Source organism: Staurois parvus, unplaced genomic scaffold, assembly GCF_062004578.1.
Source record: "Staurois parvus isolate SC_StPar_1 unplaced genomic scaffold, SC_StPar_1.0 ptg000362l, whole genome shotgun sequence".
In the NCBI taxonomy this organism is placed as follows: Eukaryota; Metazoa; Chordata; class Amphibia; order Anura; family Ranidae; genus Staurois; species Staurois parvus.
In genome coordinates, this window is record NW_028318158.1 from 455,054 (window position 1) to 474,529 (window position 19,476).

At 44.2% G+C, this 19,476-nt stretch overlaps 1 protein-coding gene across 1 annotated transcript in view; it reads left to right on the forward strand.

Moving 5' to 3' along the window:
- The window catches only part of SPATA17 (spermatogenesis associated 17), a 210,180-nt gene that overhangs the window by 68,860 nt on the left and 121,844 nt on the right, over positions 1-19,476 (forward strand). The window contains exon 5 of the mRNA XM_089685004.1: positions 9,948-10,051. Within this exon, the coding sequence (XP_089541130.1) occupies positions 9,948-10,051 (104 nt within the window). The remainder of the gene's footprint in view (positions 1-9,947; positions 10,052-19,476) is intronic.

Genomic DNA, 19,476 nt, shown 5'->3' on the forward strand with positions numbered 1-19,476 from the left:
CCCTACCCACACTGCTACTTGCGACCTCGGCTGTCAATCACTGGGTCCCGGCCAGTGATTACTCACCAGAACCCAGTCATTGCCGAGTATTACCGACGGCTGCAGCTGCAGCATACTGCATTCCATGGCTCTACATAGAAGAGCCATACAAAGAAGTGTGCTTACAGTTGAAAGCACAGACACAGCTTACTGTGAAACAGCACACAGTTAACCCTTTGATCTCCCCACATTTTAACCCCTTCCTCCCCAGTACCATTAGTACAGTGTCAGTGCTTTTTATTAGCATCCCCAGTGACATCAAGTCAGTTCCCCCCCAGTGTCAGAATGCCCGCCACAGTCCCTCAGTCCCACTATAAGTCGCTGATCGCCACCATTACTAGTAGAAAAAAAAATTCCAGTATCTATACCGCCATTTGTAAACATTATAACTTTCACGTAAACCAATTAATTTACATGTATTGGGATTCTTTTTTTAGCAAAGACATGTAGCAGAATACATTTTGGCCTTAATTTATGATGAAATTTGATTTTTTTACATTTTTCTACTGGACATGTTTAATAGCAAAAAGTCAAAAATACTGCTTTTTTCACAAAATTGTTGGTCTTTTTTTTTTATAGCGCAAAAAATAAAAACCGCACAGGCAATCAAATACCACTGAAAGGAAACTCTATTAGTGGGAAAAAAGGAAATAAATTTTATTTGTGTGCAGATTTGCATGACCACCCAATTGTTAGTCAAAGCAACACAGCTCCATAATGCAAAAAATGGCCTGGTCAGGAAGGGGGGTAAATCCTCAGGAGGGCACGTGGTTAATGTGTTACTAAACCCAGGACCCTGCATTCATTATATCTGGTCTCCCACAGTGCACAGAACATGGAAATGCAATTAGTTTAGTAAATATAAAGGGCTAAATACCTTTTCTTATCAGCAGTATAGAGCAGTTTTGTGACTTCTATCAGTATCCAGTAGAGCACTGGTTAAAGTTTGTAGGAGGAGTTTTCATTCTGCTCTGACTGTCCTACAAGTCTGCATAACTCTGACCCTCTCTCTGGACAGTGCTGACTGGCCCTCTGCTGATCACATGCTCTCTCCAAAGTGTTGGACTGTTGTGGGTTTAGTAATACTTTAATAATTGTGCTACTAAAATTAGTGTGTGCTGTAAATTGCCTCCAGCATTGTTCCTGTTTTCCTCTTGCTGGAGGTCGACATTTGGTTGAAGCCCTTTCCTTAGTCTCAAAAACTATATGCCGCTTTCTGCTATTTAAATGTGTGCATTTCCAGCCATAATTGTATGTCTTGGCTCAGCTAGAGGGGAAGGCTGCAGTAGCTGATAGTGCTCAGGTTCACAGCTGTCGATGCCGCAGCAGTAAATCTTTTGGCTGTCAGCAGATCAGTCTCCAGTGACTCACTGATTATTAGCACAGTACCGACAATACAGGACTATTGGGGCTCTGTAGTGCAAGATGAGATAGTGCCTTGCTGGATTTTAAACAGTATAGGCACTTATTTTTAAAGTGGTTCTAAAGCAGTGGTTCTTAACCTGGGTTCGATCGAACCCCAGGGGTTCGGTGAGTCAGTCTCGCGGGTTCGGCGGAGGTGAAGACCCACACCCGACTCATATGATTCGTGCAGTAAATATTCATTATTATGTTTTTGTTTTTGTGTGAAAATCATGTTTTAATGGTTTTGTTCTTTGTTCTTAACGGTTTTGTTCATTTTGTGCACCTATGTATAAATATATACCTAAATATATACCTATGTTTTGAATCTTAAAAATCATATTTTATTTTTCCAATTAAGAAGGGTTCGGTGAATGCGCATATGAAACTGGTGGGGTTCAGTACCTCCAACAAGGTTAAGAACCACTGTTCTAAAGGCTCAAGGTTTTTTACCTTCATGCATTCTATGCATGAAGGTAAAGACCCTTCTGTGTGCAGCAGCCCCCCTAATATTTATCTGAGCTCCATCACGATCTAGCAGTGTGCACAAGAGCATCGGCTCTCTGATGGCTCCCGCTGCTGTCAATCAGCCAGTAAGCCATTGCAGAGAGAGAGGGTGAGGGGCAGAGCTGCGGCTCAGTGTCTGAATGGAAAGCAGCAGCTTGGAAGTGAGCCTGCTTGTGTGCCCCCAAAGAAAGCTGTTTGCTCTGGGAGCACTTGGAAGGAGGGAGGGACCAGGAGAGCTGGTCGGGGACCTGAGAAGAGGAAGATCAGGGTTGCTTTGTGCAAAACTATTGCAGGTAAGTATGACATGTTTGTTATTTTTTTTTAAACTTGTCTTTAACCCCTTGACGCCGAGCGCACGCAAATATGCTGCCTCTCGGCGTCTGGGCCTTGACACCAAGCGGCTGCATATTTGCGTGCTGAGAGTGCGCACCCTGCGAGAACATATGTCTGTGACTCACAGAAAAGTCCCGATGTCCCCTTTCGATTGGGACCTTTTATGATCATGTGACCGCCATAATGGCAAATCACGGCGGTCACATGACCCTAAAGCCGCGCCCGCTTCCCGGCTTCTGAAACTCTTAAAGGGCCGGGAGGCACCACTGCTAAGAGGTTAATATCACTTTAATTTTTTACATAGCTATACCTGCAAAAGGGGGCAGCATGAAGTGACCTCAAAGGACCTAATTTTCTGACTACAGTTCCACTTTCAACAGCACGCCCCCTGCAACAAAACAAGATGAGTACCTTTTTGGCCAAGTGCAACCCCAGCCTTCACTCTTATGCAGGTTCTGCTGATATCTGACACTTTTGGCTATGTCAGATAATGTCCCCTTCTGGCTGGTATGGTTCCTCACTCTGACTACTATGTCACTACTGTGTACACATTAGATTGTGAGGAGAAACCACAGCATCCAAGGGGGTACACACTATTTGGACTTCTCAGAAAGCAGCAGTGCCTACAGTTCTGCAAGAAAGCAAAGACTGCAGTTGCTGCCTGCCAGAAAAGTGAATATTTATCTTTTTCTTTGGCATGGGGCTTGCCATTTTCTCTTATCCATAAAGTAACAGGGCCACTTTAAAATATCATCCATGGTCAGCATCTACTTTCGGGACTGAAATGTTGGCTCAGAGACAGCAATCATGTAATTCCTGGTACCTGTGCGGTTCTTGGCTATGTTTACATGTCTGACATGTCTGCCTGGAGCTCTAGGATTGCTTTCTATTGATAAAAAGTACATATTTTTACAAAAATTATATATAATGTTGCTGTATATCTACATGCCTACCAGCCTTGTACCTGGTACGTCATCGGTCTTCAAGTGGTTGTACCAGGATGATGCCAGGCATCACCCCGGTACTATTATTTACAGCCGACGGTCGGCTTTCTTGTAAAAGTGATCTAAACTAGCCACTTGATCGCTATTACAAGCAGTGGGGACTCCCCGCCGCCTTCTTGCTTTTACAGGATCCCCCATCCCACCAGGAGTCCCTATTGACTAGCCGGCTGGTCATAGAGCTGAACAAAGGCTGGATTGGCTTTGTTCAGCTCCATTATATAGTAAACCAGAAGTGATGATCTGACATCGCTTCCGGTTTACTCAGAAATACATGGCGCCATTTACAAAAAATAAAAGTATTTAATCACCCCGCTTTTGGTGTGATTGAATGCTTTTAAGTGCAGAGGACGGATTTGGGGTCTTGCTGTCACAAGGGATGTTTACATTGTTTGTGACAGCAAGAAAAGTGATACATTTTCTTTTTTTTAAAGCGAGTGCAAAAATACAAATAAAATATAAAGTGCCCCCATCCACCTGTGCTTGCATGCAAAGGCGAAAGCATGCGTCAGTCCCGCATGCACGCAAACAGCAGTTGTTCCAGACATGTGAGGTGCAGGGGTGGACTGACAGCTTATGGGGCCCCCGGGCAGTAAGAGATAATGGGGCCCCCTGTGCCCCCACCTACACTCAAACACACCCACACAACACACAACACCCTACCTACATATTGCAGCTCAGCTGCATAGAATGGGCATTTAAATATTTACTGCAGCAAAGACTGCATGAATGTTCCATAGAAGCCACTGGGCACTTTCAGGTTTAAAGATGGCGGCCATGTGGGGGAAGTGAAAGATAGAGGGGAGTGAGAGGGTGAAAAAGAGGAAGGGTGTGAGAGAGAGAGAGAGAGAGAGAGAGAGAGAGAGAGAGAAAGAGAGAGAGAGGAGGAGAAGTGAGAGAGAGAGGAAGGGATGAGAGAGGAGGGGTGTGTTTTAAATTGCACTAAAAATTGGGCATGGCTTAAAAGGAGTGTGGTTAAATAGTGTCTGAGATGACTTATATAGTGCAGAATGAGGTAATGTTAAATAGGGAATGTACAGTGTGGAGTGTATGACAGTAGGTAGTATGTACAGGGAGAGGAGTGCAGAGTGTATGCCGGAGGGTAGTATGTGTAGGGTGGTGTCAGTAGGTGGTGTCAGTAGTTCTTCATTTGTATAAGTATTATTTTTTTTCTTTACAATTTTATTTTTTTTTACAAATTAATGTTTTATTATTTTTATAATTTTTTTTTCAAAATGCTTTTGGGTGGCCAGTGGATGGTGTCAGTAGAGCAATGGCATGGGTGTCAGAATTTTTTTATTTTTAGTGTCTAATTTTTTAATAATTTTTTACAATTTATTTCTGTATTATTTTTTTCACAATGATTTTGTGGGGCAGTGGACAGTGACAGTAGGGAGTGAACAGAGAGCACTAGTATATGTTGGGCTGTCATTAGATTGGGATGAATAAACAGAACCTGTACCCCCCTTATATTGGAAGGAAGGAAATGGATGGAGGGAAGGAAGGAAGGAAGGAAGGAAGGAAGGAAGAAATTAAGAAAAGGGAGGGAGGGAGGGAATGGATGGAGGAAGAAAGGGGAGGGAAGGAAGGAGGGGTGGGAGGAAAGAATGAAGGGAGAGGAGAGGATGGAGGAAGGAAGGGAAAGAAGAAAAGGGAGAGAGGAAGAAAGGGAGGAGGCAGGAAGGAAAGAAAATGAATGGAAGAAGGAATGAAGGAAAAGGAGGGAAGGGAGAGAGGGAATGGATGGAGGAAGAAAGGGGAGGGGAGGAAAGAAGGAAGGAAGAAAGAGGAGGGAAGGAAGGAGGGTGAAGTAATGAATGTAAACGAAGGAAGGGGAGGGGAGGAAGGAAGGAAGAAAGAAAAGGGAGGGAATAGCTGGAGGGAGGAAGGAAGGAAATGGATGGAAGAAGGAAAGTGAGGGAAGGAAGGAGGGGAGGGAGTAAGGAAGGAAATTAAAGGAGAGGAGGGGGGAAAGAATGAAGGGAGGGAATGGAGGAATTAAGGAAGGGAGGGAGGGAGAAAGGAAGGAAGAATTGAAGGAAGGGGAGGAAGGAAGGAAGGAATGATTGAAGGACAAGGAGGGAGGGAATTAAAAAATGAAGGGATGGTATAGAGGAAGGAATGAAGGTAAGGAATTAAAGGGAGGGAGGAAATGGAGGAAGGAAGGAAGGAAGAAAATGGATGGAGGAAGGAATGAAGGAAGGGGAGGGAAGGAAGGAGGGGAGGGAGGGAGGGAGGAAGGAAGGAAGGAAGGAAGAAAAAGGAGGGAGGAAATGGATGAAGGAAGGAAGGGAGGGAGGGAGGGGATGGAGGAAGTAGAAAAGGGAGGGAGGGAATGGATGGAGGAAAGAAGGAAATGGATGGCGGAAGGAAGGAAGGTAGAAAAGAGAGGGAGTGGATGAAGGAAGGAAGGAAAGAAGGGAGGGAAGGAAGTAAGAAAAGGGAGGGAGGGAGGGAATGGATGGAGGAAGGAAGGAATGAAGGAGGGGGAGGGAAGGAAAAAAGGAAGGGAGGGAGGAAAGAAATTAAAGGAGGGGAGGGAGGAAAGAATGAAGGGAGGGGATGAAGGAAGGGATAAAAGGGAGGGAGGGAGGGACGAAGGAATGGATGAAGGAAGGGGAGGGAAGGAAGGAATGAAGGAAGGGGGAGGGAGGAAGGAAGGAAGAAAAGGGAATAAATAGAGAAAGAAAGGAAGGGATGAGAAGGGAAGGAAGAAAAGGGAAGGGGGAATGGATGGAGGAAGGAAGGAAATGGATGGAGAAAATAATGAAGGAAAGGGAGAGAAGGAAGGAGGGGAGGGAGGGAGGAAGGAAGGAAATGAAAGGAGGGGAGGGAGGGAGGGAGGCAGGAAGGGAGGAAGGATATGAAAGGAGGGGAGGGAGGAAAGAATGAAGGGAGGGAATGGAGGAAGGAATGAAGGGAGGGGATGGAGGAAGGGAGAAAGGAAGGAAAGATTGAAGGACAGGGAGGGAAGGGGGAAAGAAGGAAGGAATGATTGAGGATGAGGAGGAATGGAAGGAAAAAATTAAGGGAGGGGATAGAGGAAGGAATGAAGGTAAGGAAGAAAAGGGAGGGAGGGAATGGAGGAAGGAAGAAAATGGATGGAGGACAGAATGAAGGAAGGGGAGGAGGAGGAAGGAGGGGGGGGAGGGAGGAAGGAAGGAATGAAGGGAGGGAGAAAGGAAGGAAGGGGAGGGAGGGGGGAAGGAAGGAATGATTGAAGGACGAGGAGGGAGGGAATTAGAAAATGAAGGAATGGGATAGAGGAAGGAATGAATGGTAAGGAATTAGAGGGAGGGAGGGAATGGTGGAAGGAAGGAAATGGATGGAGGAAGGAATGAAGGAAGGCGAGGGAAGAAAGAAGGGGAGGGAGGAAGGAAGGAATTAAAAGGAGGGAGGAAATCGATGAAGGAAGGAAGGGAGGGAGGGAGGGGATGGAGGAAGTAGAAAAGGGAGGGAGGGAATGGATGGAGGAAGGGTGGAAATGGATGGAGGAAGGAAGGAAGGTAGAAAAGGGAGGGAGGGAGTGGATGAAGGAAAGAAGGGAGGGAAGGAAGTAAGAAAAGGGAGGGAGGAATGGATGGAGGAAGGAAGGAATGAAGGAGGGGGAGGGAAGAAAAAAGGAAGGGAGGGAGGAAAGAAATTAAAGGAGGGAGGGAGGGAGGAAATAATGAAGGGAGGGGACATAGGAAGGGATAAAAGGGAGGGAGGGAATGGATGGAGGAAAGAAGGAATGGATGAAGGAAGGAAGGGGGAGGGAAGAAGGAAGGAAGAAAAGGGGAACAATTAGAGAAAGGAAGGAAGGGAAGAGAAGGGAAGGAAGAAAAGGGAGGGGGGAATGGATGGAGGAAGGAAGGAAATGGATGGAGGAAAGAATGAAGGAAAGGAAGAGAAGGAAGGAGGGGAGGGAGGAAGGAAATGAAAGGAGGGGAGGGAGGAGGGAAGGAAGGAATGAAGGGAGGAAGAAAGAAAGTAAGAATTGAAGGAAGGGGAGGAAGGAAGGAAGGCAGGAATGATTGAAGGACAAGGAGGGAGGGAATTAAAAAATGAAGGGACGGGATAGAGGAAGGAATGAAGGTAAGGAATTAAAGGGAGGGAGGGAGAGAATGGAGGAAGGAAGGAAGAAAATGGATGGAGGAAGGAATGAAGAAAGGGGAGGGAGGAAGGAAGGAAGAAAAAGGAGGGAGGAAATGGAGGAAGGAAGGAGGGAGGAAATGGAGGAAGGAAGGGAGGGAAAGAGGGAGGGAGGGAGGAGGGGATGGAGGAAGTAGAAAAGGGAGGGAGGGAATGGATGGAGGAAGGAAGCGAGGGAGGGAGGGACTGGATGGAGGAAGTAGAAAAGGGAGGGAGGGAATGGATGGAGGAAGGAAGGAAATGGATGAAGGAAGGAAGGAAGGTAGAAAAGGGAGGGAGTGGATGAAGGAAGGAAGGAAAGAAGGGAGGGAAGGAAGTAAGAAAAGGGAGGGAGGGAGGGAGGGAATGGATGGAGGAAGGAAGGAATGAAGGAGGGGGAGGGAAGGAAAAAAGGAAGGGAGGGAGGAAGGAAATTAAAGGAGGGGAGGGAAGGAGGGAGGAAAGAATTAATGGAGGGGATGGAGGAAGGGATAAAAGGGGAATGGATGGAGGAAAGAAGGAATGGATGAAGGAAGGGGAGGGAAGGAAGGAATGAAGGAAGGGGGAGGGAGGAAGGAAGGAAGAAAAGGGAATAAATAGAGAAAGGAAGGAAGGGAAGAGAAGGGAAGGAAGAAAAGGGAGGGGGGAATGAATGGAGGAAGGAAGGAAATGGATGGAGGAAAGAATGAAGGAAGGGGAGAGAAGGAAGGAGGGGAGGGAGGAAGGAAGGAAATGAAAGGAGGGGAGGGAGGCAGGAAGGGAGGAAGGATATGAAAGGAGGGGAGGGAAGAAAGAATGAAGGGAGGGAATGGAGGAAGGAAGGAAGGAAGGAAGGAAGGAAGGAAGGAAGGAAGGAAGGAAGAAAATGGATGGAGGACAGAATGAAGGAGGGGGGGGAAGAAAAAGGAGGGATGAAATAGATGAAGGAAGGAAGGAAAGAAGGGGAGGGAGGGAGAGTGAAAGGAAGGGAGGGAGAGAGGGAAGGAAGGAAAGAATGAAGGGGGGGGGGTGGAGGAAGGAAGAAAAGGGAGGGAGGGAGGAAGGGAATGGATGGAAGAAGGAATGGGGGGAAGGAGGGGAGGGAGGGAGTGGATGAAGGAAGGAAGGAAAGAAGGGAGGGAAGGAAGAAAAGGGAGGGAAGGATTGGAAGGAGGAAGAAAGGAATGAAGGAAGGGAGGAAGGAAGGAAATGAAAGGAGGGGAGGGAGGAAAGAATGAAAGAAGAGGATGGAGAAAAGGAGGGGAGAGAGAGGGGGGGAGAGAGGGAGAGAGAGAGGGAGGGAGAGAGAGAGAGGGGGAGGGAGGGAGAGGGAGAGGGAAAGTGATGAAGCATCAGAGACCTGCGAGGGGGGGGGGCTAAGGAGCACAGAGGGGGGCCCAGGAGGGGAATCCGATGCACAGTCAGGGGTGATCGGTGCAGTGGAGGGATCTCCCTGCATGGATTTCAATGAGGCAGCTGGAAGTCTCTCCCTCCCACAGCTTTCAGTTGCTTCATTGAAATCCATACAAGGAGATCGGTGCTGTCACTGTCCCTCCCCTGCACCAATCACCTCCAACTTTGTTCCTGATACGTATCATCCATGGGGGCGGGGTGTGTGCAGTAAACACCCCGCACCCATGGATGATATGCCTCTCACCTTCCCACTGCCCACCGGCTCCATCACCAGCACAGTGTCCGGACCCGTCACCCGACTCACTCTGCCACCTCGTGAAGTGACAGGTGAGCTACTTCTGGGTCGGGATCTGAGACTGCCTTCTCCTCCGCTCCCCACACTGTCACTGGACAGTGGCCCCCTACTGACCCCGGGCCCTCAGGCAATGCCCGAATGGTCAGTCCGCCCCTGGTGAGGTGTCACTGTGAATGTCAGATCATGGGCAGTAATTCTAGCACCAGACCTCTTCTATAAATCTAAAGTGGTAACCTGTACAGGTTTTTAAAGCGTTGCCTATGGATTGTAAAGTTTACAATGTTTGCCACCGCTGCACAGGCGTGATCAATTTTATAGTGTGACTTGTTTGGTATCTATTTACTTGGCATAATATCATCTTTAATATTTTACAAACAAATTGGGTTATGTATTGTGTTTTTTTGCATTAACATTCAAAAGATTGTATTTTTTCCCAAAATATTGCGTTTGTAAAACCGCTTCGCAAATAGCATGTGACAAAAAATTGAAAAACCCACCAATGTATTGTATAGGGCCTCTGCTTTAAAAAATATAATGTTTGGGGGTTCTAAGTAATTTTGTCGCAAAAAAAAAACCTGAATGTTTCCTGTGAACAAAAAGTGACAAAAAAAGTCTGGTCTTTGGGTGGACATTGTGATATGTTAGAAATGTACTCAAAATTATGTGAAAGGTGCTCTTGAAGAAGGAATTCTGGTATGCATGTCTTTGTTTGACCTATAAGCACTCTTCGGAAGAGGTATGGCTACATTATATGCTGTTTAGTGTTCTCTGCTAAGCCAGAAGGAATGTGATGGCATAACAAATAAAAATAATAATTAAAAAAAAAAATTCAGTCAAGTTGATGCTAACCATGTCTGTTTTTATAGATACAGAAGATGTGGAGGGGTTACTATGTCCGGAAGTTTGTACATAATTATTATGCACTGAAGAAATATCTGGAAGGTGTGGCCATTAAGAACCATTTAGTAAGGTAAGAGCAGGGGTATGAACATCTACTACGAAAATGAACCCAAGTAAACGGGCAAGTCAAACTTGAGCATATCATAAAAAATGAAAAATCAAGAAAAGCAAGCCTTCTTTAAAGAAACCATAAGGGATGTGCCACCACTGGCATAATGTGACAAGCTCATTGCTATACACAGCACAGGAAAGGTACACCCCTGCAGCTACTCATGTATACAGTTTTTGTTCTGTAATAAAAACATCCTCACAGTCCAACCTCTGCTAATTGAAGTTGCAGATTTCTGATCAGAAAGTCACACCAGCATCCTCGAAGCTAGTCAAATTTGGTGCAGTTTCATTAAACTCAGACATATTATTGGCTGTCAGAAAGGCATTGTTCTGCTGTCCATCCTCATTTAACTATCCCATAAGATCTCTTAATGAAGTTAAACCCCAAGTTCATGCCAATAATTCTGTGGCAAGAGTTTGTGCGGCATAACAATTCATCACTTGTCAGGGAGGCACTTTTAGTTTATCCATTTAATAAGGGCATCCTCTTGCTCGCTTAATTAGAAGTGAACGGTTTGCATATTTACTAAATGCGGAGTGTCATTGCCACCACGGCCTATTGCCTGCATGAATTATTTCTCTATCTGCAATAAACAGCTGGGTAATTATTACCGCTATAATCAGATAAATTCCCTCTGTAAGGCTTTCTTACATGGTAATTCTTTGAACTCATCCAACGCTCAAGAAAATTTATGAACTCCAGTATCTTGACCACTTTCTCACTGACTGCCGTCCCTGTCTTCCTTCTCAAGGACACGGAGAGCTGTAAACAGTTTGTAAACACAGAGAAGCACCAGTGCAAGCACAGAATCTATTGCTGCTGTTATTTATAGTTCATTATTATTCATTGTGAATTCTGTGTAATCTCCAGCAGCAAATAATGCAAACAATACAATTTACTACAGTTGGTCTCAAAATGGAAAAACAAAAATTCTGTGCTTTTGCCGCCTTATGATTGACATTTAATTTTTAGGACCGACTTTGATTAATATGACTGTACAATCTACAATTTACAACTACACTATGGGGGTGGCTTACTAAAACTGGAGGGTGCAAAGTCTGGTGCAGCTCTGCATGGAAACCAATTAGCTTCCAGTTTGTATTGTCAAGGCTTAATTGAACAAGCTGAAGTTAGAAGCTGATTAGCTACCATGCACAGCTGCTCCGGATTTTGCAATCTCCAGTTTTAGTAATGCAGGCCATAGATGGGTCGAAAATCGGCCGATTTTTCGTCCGGAAGAAAAATCTACCGATTATCTTATCGTTAGTGGACGATTTCGTAGGCCGTTTTTCGTGTATTTTGGCCTTTCAGATTATCGGTGATGTTGGAAAATTTTCGGAAAACGCCCGACTTTATCCTCATTGATGGTCAAAAACGGACGATCGTTTTCCGAAAATTTTATGCGCATGTGCAGTGACCTGGAAAGAGAAGTTTGCAGCGTACGAAGTTTCGTTTCCGGTACAAATTAAAAATAAAAATGACATCATTTCCCGTTATAGGTTACTCATTAATCGGCCGATTTTCGTAATAATTGGTGGTCAGGTAGGTTTTTTAGACCGACCGATAGTTCGTTAATCGACCGAAAATCGGCCGAATTACGATCCATCTATGGCCTGCATTAGTCAACCCCTATAGGACTAAAAGTATGTGGACACCTCTGCAAATGATTTCTGGTGTTCCCAGTGAATTGTACTGCTAATGTTACAGTATACAAAGACATTTTAGCCAATTCTGCACTTCCAACCTTGTGGCAGCAGTTTGGGGAAGGCTCATATTCCAGCATACCCACATGGAAGAAAAATATATTTTAAATATATTTTTTAAATATTCTTCACACATTTACTGTATTGACAAATATTTGAAATACTACAATTTTGGCAGTATTCAATATATTTCAATATATATAGATCCCTGTTGACAAAGTCCGGTGTGACGAAACGCGTCCGGGGCACGTGACGTGGTGACGTAGTGACGCTCTTCCGGAAGTGCGGCGGCGGCCATTTCTGATTCTGGTACATGCGGCGGTGGCGTCCTGGAATCCTCATGGGACCTTGAGGTACTGGGGTCCTACCACAGGCAATCGGTTCCCTCTTGGGAGTGAGAGAGTGTGGAATCTATACACTTATGAGGAGAGGCAGGATTGTGAACATATCGTTTGTGATGTGGAAGCTGATGTTACCTTATTTGAATGTAAGTTACTACAATAAAGTGCTATAATTTTTATGATACATACTGATCCCTGGTCTGTTTATGAGGTCTGTGGGAAGCGGCTGAAAGGCTGAAGGATTATTCAAAGGTTGGAAAGAAGTACTTAGACCCTTGATACCATTCTGAGGGTAACTATACACTTCCGCTAGTGGTATGCAGTGGATTGACTCCTAAGGCTGAGGGACTTCCTCTTTCACGGTTGTGGTGGCACGTTAATATATTTTTTATGTGCATGAAACACGTGTGGCACGGTTTTTATATACCCCTTTTTCTTTGAAGATATCACACATGTTGAGTTTTTTTCTTTGAGGTATATGAAGATTTGGTTTGAAGTATATCACAAGGATTTCGGGATATGAAGAATTAAGATATCACAGATAAAGATTTTTTTACAATCATCATTTGGGACTTTATTTTGGACCTTTTGTTTTTTGCTTTTGGGATGATTTTGGTTTTTTGTTTATTATTTTTATATTTTTATAGATTTTTTGGGGCTTTGGACTTTATGTTTATTCACTAATTATTGATTAGAGGGTAATCAAGGTTACTATATATTGTTTTGATGTTATTTGTACTTCAGGGGAAGGATTGTGTTAGTAACTTGGTGGGAATTTCGTTTGTAAAAGGATAGTGCTATATGCTGAATTTATATATATATATACACTGTATTTTGAAATGCATTTTTTATATATTACAAAATATATGAAAAATATTTTTAAAAATATATTTTTTTAAAATATATTCTTCGTTTTTTTTACATATAAAAAAGTCATTTTAGCATATATTTTTACATATATTTGTAAATGCATTCCGAAAATGTAGATTAAATGTATTTTCAAAGACATATATTTGAAAATGTATCTTAAAAAATATTTTTCATATATTTTGTAATAAATAAAAAACACATTTCAACATACAGTGTGTGTAATATATATATATATATATATATATATATATATATATACACACACACACATTTATTTTGAAATATATTGAATACAGCCAAAACTGTAGTATTTAAAATATATGTCAATATATTTGTGAAGAATATTTTTAAAATACATTTAAAATATATTTTTCTGCCATGTGAGTGACTATGTCCCTATGCATAGATTTAGCTCCAGAAAGACATGGTTTAATGAGTTTGGTGTGGAGGAACTCAGGTCTTGACCTCAACCCTACTGAACACCTTTGAATGAATTGGAATGCTAGATACAAGCCATGTCTTCTCATCCAACATCTGTACCTGACCTCACAAATGCTATTTTGATTAAATAGGCACAAATTCCCACAGACACACTCCAAGATCTTGTGGAAAACCTTCCAAGAAGAGTGGAGGCTGTTAAAGCCACAAAGTGGTACCAACTGTATATTAAAGTGGTTCTAAAACCTCAAGATTTGTTACCTTAATGCATTCCTCTATGCATTCCTCTATGCATTAAGGTAAAACACCTTCTGTGTCACAGACTACCCCTCACCCCCCTTATACTTACCTGAGCCCAATGTCAAGCCAGCACTGTGCACGAAAGCTGAGGCTCTCCCAGTTCTGTTCTTCCTCAATGGGCACATTGATAGCAGTGGAAGCCATTGGCTCCCACTCCTGTCATTTAAATCCAGTGGCAAGGGAGCATGGGGCAGGGCCAAGCCCTGCTGTCTATGTCAGAAGATGCAGACAGGGAGGCTTGGGAGCGAGTTCGCTTTTCATGGGGGCACTGGAAAGTGGCTTTCAATCCGGGCACTGGGGAGGGAGTCGGGGGAGCCAGGAGCGCTGACGGGGAACCCAAGAAGAGGAGAATCAAGGCTGCTCTGTGCTGCTCATTGCACAGAGCAGGTAAGTATAACATGTATGCTTATTAAACTGGAAAAGAAAACGGAAGCTTTAATATCACTTTAGCATCCATGGTACACATAGCTGTCAGGGTCAGGTTTTTTGGCTTTGCAGTGTTATGCAAAAATCACATTTATGTCTAATCAGATAGCCCTTTACACTAGATAATTATTGCTTTTTTTGCTAATTCAGCAGATTAAAGTGATGTTAGAGGCAGTTTTTTTAATAACTAACATAACTAATACTTACCTACTCTGTGCAGTGGTTTTGCACAGAGCAGCCCCAATCCTCCTCTTCTCATGTCTGCCGCTGGCCCTCCAGGCCCCTCCCTCCTGCAGAGTGCTCCCATAGCAAGCAGCTTGGTATGGGGGCACCTGAGCAGGCTTTGCTCCCAAGCCACTGCACTGTGTGTCCATTCACAAATGGAGCATGGCTCAGCCCTGCCCCAGCTCTCTCCTCATTTTCTCCCTGTCTTTGTTTGACAAATTAAAGCCAATGGCTCCTGCTGCTGTCTCAGCTCAGGTATGCATAGAATACATGCAGGTGAAAAACCTTGAATGTTTACAACCACTTTAAGAAAAATCTGATTGCGAGCAATATTTCTAAAAAAGGCAAACGATTCATTATCTGTGTTTTTCAGCAGAAGACACCCAAATCAAATTGCTCTCACATCATTAGGAATAGGTATGTAGTAAAATAAAATGTGTGTGTGGGTGGAGGGGAAGGTGGGTCCAGGGGGAAGGGGTACTCCATTCGCAGTGGGGGAATGGCTGCCCAAGCTTGAAGTTAGGGATTAAGTCAGTCAATAGGGATATTACTTAAACTCCAAACTTTCTGCACTGATCAATCACTAACACAGTACAGCACTCTACTACAACATATGAAAAACTCAATTTACAGCTAAAAGCGGAGTTCCACTCAAAAGGGAAAGTTCCACTTTAATGATTGGTCCCCCGCTCCCCATTAAGGATTGGCACCTTTGGGGAGCAGAATTTGACAGGTACCAGTTCCCACTTCCGCTGCGATCGCCTAGGCAATCAGAAACATAAGTTGTCCTCCTACTCTCCCTCCCCGAAGTCTTGTGGGACCCGTGACAGGTCCAAGAAGACGATGGGGCCATTCAGGAAGTGCAGCGCTACTCACGTATGCGCAGTGGGCACCTGGCTGTGAAGCCGCAAGCTGTCACAGCCAGGTGCCCGCACTGAAGATGTTGGCGCCCTTAATACTGGATGGCCAGTGAAACGGGCTGCAGCAGAGGCAACGCGGGATCGTGGGACAGGTGAGTGGCTGTTTTTTTTACAGAGTGAGTGGAACTCTGCTTTAAAGTGATACAAAAGGCTTAATTTTTTTAAATCACAAACACATCATACTTACCTGCTCTCTGCAGTGGTTTTGCAAAGAGCAGACACAAAACTCCTCTTCTCGGGTCCCCCACTAGCCCCTCTCTCCTGTTGGTTGCCCCCACAGCAAGCAGTTTGCTATGGGGGCACCCACTGTTCCATGTGTCCATTCCCACAGAGCCGTGGCCTGCCCCTGCCGCTTTTCTCATTGGCTTACTGGTTGTGCCAATGGCTCCCGCTGCTGTCTCAGCCAATGAGGAGAGGGAGTCCCAGGATAGCCGAGACTCTAGAGCACATTGCTGGATCGAGAGGGGGCTTAGGTGAGTATTGGGGGGGCTGGACATAGAGAGGGTTTTTTTACCTTCATGCATAGAATGCATGAAGGTTAAAATCCTTGAGCCTTTACAATCACTTTAACAGTGTAGGCATTCTAATTGTCGGATAACAGCAGTGTTTTCTGGGTAGCAGTGACAACCCACTGATTGACTTATTGTTGGGAGTTGCTCTTTAGCTTGACAGATAATTGGTCTATGTATGAGCATGTTGAATTCCTTAGTGGTGTCATTATTATTTAGTAAACTACGAGGTCCCTTCAACCAAAGTTAGAAGAATCCTGCTGATACTCAGTTGTGAGAGGAACAGTGAGATTAATTCCCCCTCAGGAGAACAGCTGACAACAAACAGCCCTTGACTAGCTGTGAGTCAATTTATGTTACACAGGAGTTTCCAGATAATGAAATATAAATGAAGATGGGTTTACTGAACTTTGAAGGTGTTTTACTGCAATCTATTCAGTGACATATAACCTGCTTAGTAATTGCTTAACGGCTTTTTTTGTACAAGGCAACTTTTTGTTTTGCAGCACTTAAAGGGTCTCAAGCCCTCACATGCCTGGTGGTGTATATCATAGAGCTGCTACTGTCAGTCTAAGGGCCATAGCTGACAGACTTTGGACTGCAAATGCAGCATGCTTTTTTACCAGTTTGAGATACTTCTAAGATAATTCAAAATTCATTAACAGGTGCATTTGACCTGCAGTTGATCTCTGTATTTGACCCGCTTCAAGCTGCTTTTGCATTGCTATAGACTTGTGTGAAGAACAAAGCAGTTGCTAACATCAACAAAAGTCCATTGACACTGAACTTAAACTGATACTAAACCCAGGGCCCTGCATTCACTAGATCTGGTCTTCCACAGTACAAAGAACATGGAATGCAATTATTTTAGTAAACATAAACTGCTAAATATCTTTTCTCGTCAGCAGTTAGAGCAGTCTTGTGACTTCAGCTCAGCACTGGTTAAAGCTTGTAGGAGTTTTCTTTCTGCACTAGGAGGATGTGAAACCTCTGACCCTCTGTCTGGAGAGCGCTGATTGGACCTGTGCTGATCACATGCACCCTCCTAAAAAATAAACCTCTCTAGTAATACACACCAAACTGAGCGTGTGACCACAGGTTCAGTTTGTGTCAGGTGGTCATTTCACAAGAGGACGGGCAGAAAAGAAAGGATCAAACACCTTTTTACACAATGCAGAGGATTAACCCCTTCATTTCCACAGTGAGTATAACCAGCATGCTTTACTGCATATACAGACTGAGTTTACTGTTGTGGGTTTAGTAACACTTTAACCTCTTTGCGCACATTTGCGTGCAATTAAGAAAAACATATGTGCTGAGAGCGTGTGCCCTGTGCGCTCCCAGCACACATGTCGGCTGCTCATGGAAAAGTCCTGATCTCCTCTTTCGATCGGGACCTTTCCCAATCATGTGACTGCCGTGACGGCGAATCACGGCGGTCACATGACCCTAAAACCCCGCCCTGCCTCCCGACTTCTGAAACCCTTAAAGGGCCGGGAGGCGCCTACGCCAAGGGGTTAAAGAAGATCTTCAGTCTCCTACTAAAAAATGTGATGAACACTCCCCTGTGATCCTTTAGAAATAGCTGGATTTACTTTGGGTATTATCAATAATGTAAATTTATTCTTTTACTTGCCAAAGTCCTGTTTATGTACCTTAGCTGTGGGCATTTTAAGCCGGCGCCAGTGAGTTCCGGGATTTAGTGCAGATAGCTACCCAGCATGCACCTCCCATTCTCGTGCATGCACATTAGTGACAGTGCGCACATTTTTTCAACAAGCTGCTATAGCAATGGTGGTGGCAGAAATTCTTACCCTGCTTTTATAGCAATTTGTTAACAACTCCTCCCGATCGCATCACCTCCAGTCTGGAAATACAACGATATTAGACACTTAGGATGCCCCAAGACTCCTGGGATATCAACATCACCTATTCAGTGGGACATCCTAATGACATAGCTGCCTAGGCAGCCGCGATCGGATGTGCTGGGAAGATTAAAAGAAAAAAGGTACTTTTACAATAATAAAAAATATTTATAATATCCGTTTATAAATGTACTACGGGTGGACATTTTGATGAGCATAACTTTAAAATATGGGTGAAAAAGCACTTTAAGCCAGACTTTCTCAATTAGGGTTCTTTCAGAGGTTGTTAGGTGTCCTTGAGCAGTGGCTGATTGATTTTCCACCTGATAGGTCTTGCATGCTGTAGTTCCAGGGCTGACCTGACTCAGCAGAGCCAGCAATGTTGGACCAGTGGAGCCTCAACTCTCTACTCTCAGATAAGTAACAAAGGACAGAAATCATGCAGTTGTCTGTAAGGGGGGAGGGCATGCTTCCTAATAAACCCCTACGTAAGGGGTATTTTTGGCCACTTACCACTTTGCAATTGATCTTCATGTAAGGAGGCCCTCTCCTTCTGACCACTAATGTAAGAATCCCTTCTTCCACCAACCATCAACATAGGAGGGCCCTTCTCCTAGTAAACACCAGTGTAGGTTAGGTCTTCTCTCTCTGGTCATCAATGTATAGAGCTCCTATTTCATCAACCACCAATGTAAGGGGCCTTCTGCCATTCACCACCAACCCTTCTCTACTGCTCACCAATGTAAGGAGCACCTCCCCCACTGATCATGCTAATGCTGATGTCTGTATAATCTTTAGCAGGGGTTCCTTAAAGTGTTACTAAACGTAGGACCCTGCATTCACTCTGTCTGTTCTCCCACAGTACACAGAACATGGAAATGCAATTATTGTAGTAAATATAAACTGCTAAATACCTTTTCTCATCAGCAGTTCGAAACAGTCTTGTGACTTCTATCAGTGTCCAGCAGAGCACTGGTTACAGCTTGTAGGAGGAGTTTTCATTCTGCTCTAGGAGGATGCAGAACCTCTGACCTATGTCTGGACAGTGCTGATTGGCCCTGTGCTGGTCACATGCACTCTCCCAAGAAAAAAGAAAAAAAACCTATCTAGCAATACACACCAAACTGAGCATGTGCAGAGTGTCTCCACACGATGTCCTATCAGGAGATAAGAGGGGGGCACTGGAAGAAAGGGAGGATCAGAGTAGTCAGGATCAAGCAGCATTTTTACACATCGCAGAGGATTAACCCCTTAGGTTCCAGAGTGAGTATAACAAGCATGCTTTACTGCATATACAGATTGATTTTACTGTTGTGGGTTTAGTAGCACTTTAAGGCCAGAAAATGATTGCAAGGGTTCTGAATTAAAAAGGTTCAGAAAGGCTGGTCTGAGCAATATGTGGAAACATTCTTTCTTTCCATTCTAAATTAAATTCTTTGTTGTGACAGGTTGACTTTGGCAAAGCTGCTGGTTAAGTTGAGACTGGCTAATGAGACTGGACAGAAAAGGAAAGTATATTCTCCATGGCAACTAGTCAGCTGCCATAAAGAAAAATCCCATCACCAACCTCCACCCATTCAGAATAATTTAATGGAGGGTTTTTGCTCTTTTTAGCCCACCTTACCGTCACCTGTCTGGTCATACATTCCTGTTGCTCCCTATGCCCTACTCCATTGAAGTCATTGTTTATATGCACTACCCTCATGATGGCCAACAATCCTGAAACAGCTGTGTGTAGTTATTTATAAATGGCTCTATAATATGAGGCTATATCTGTGCTAAACAA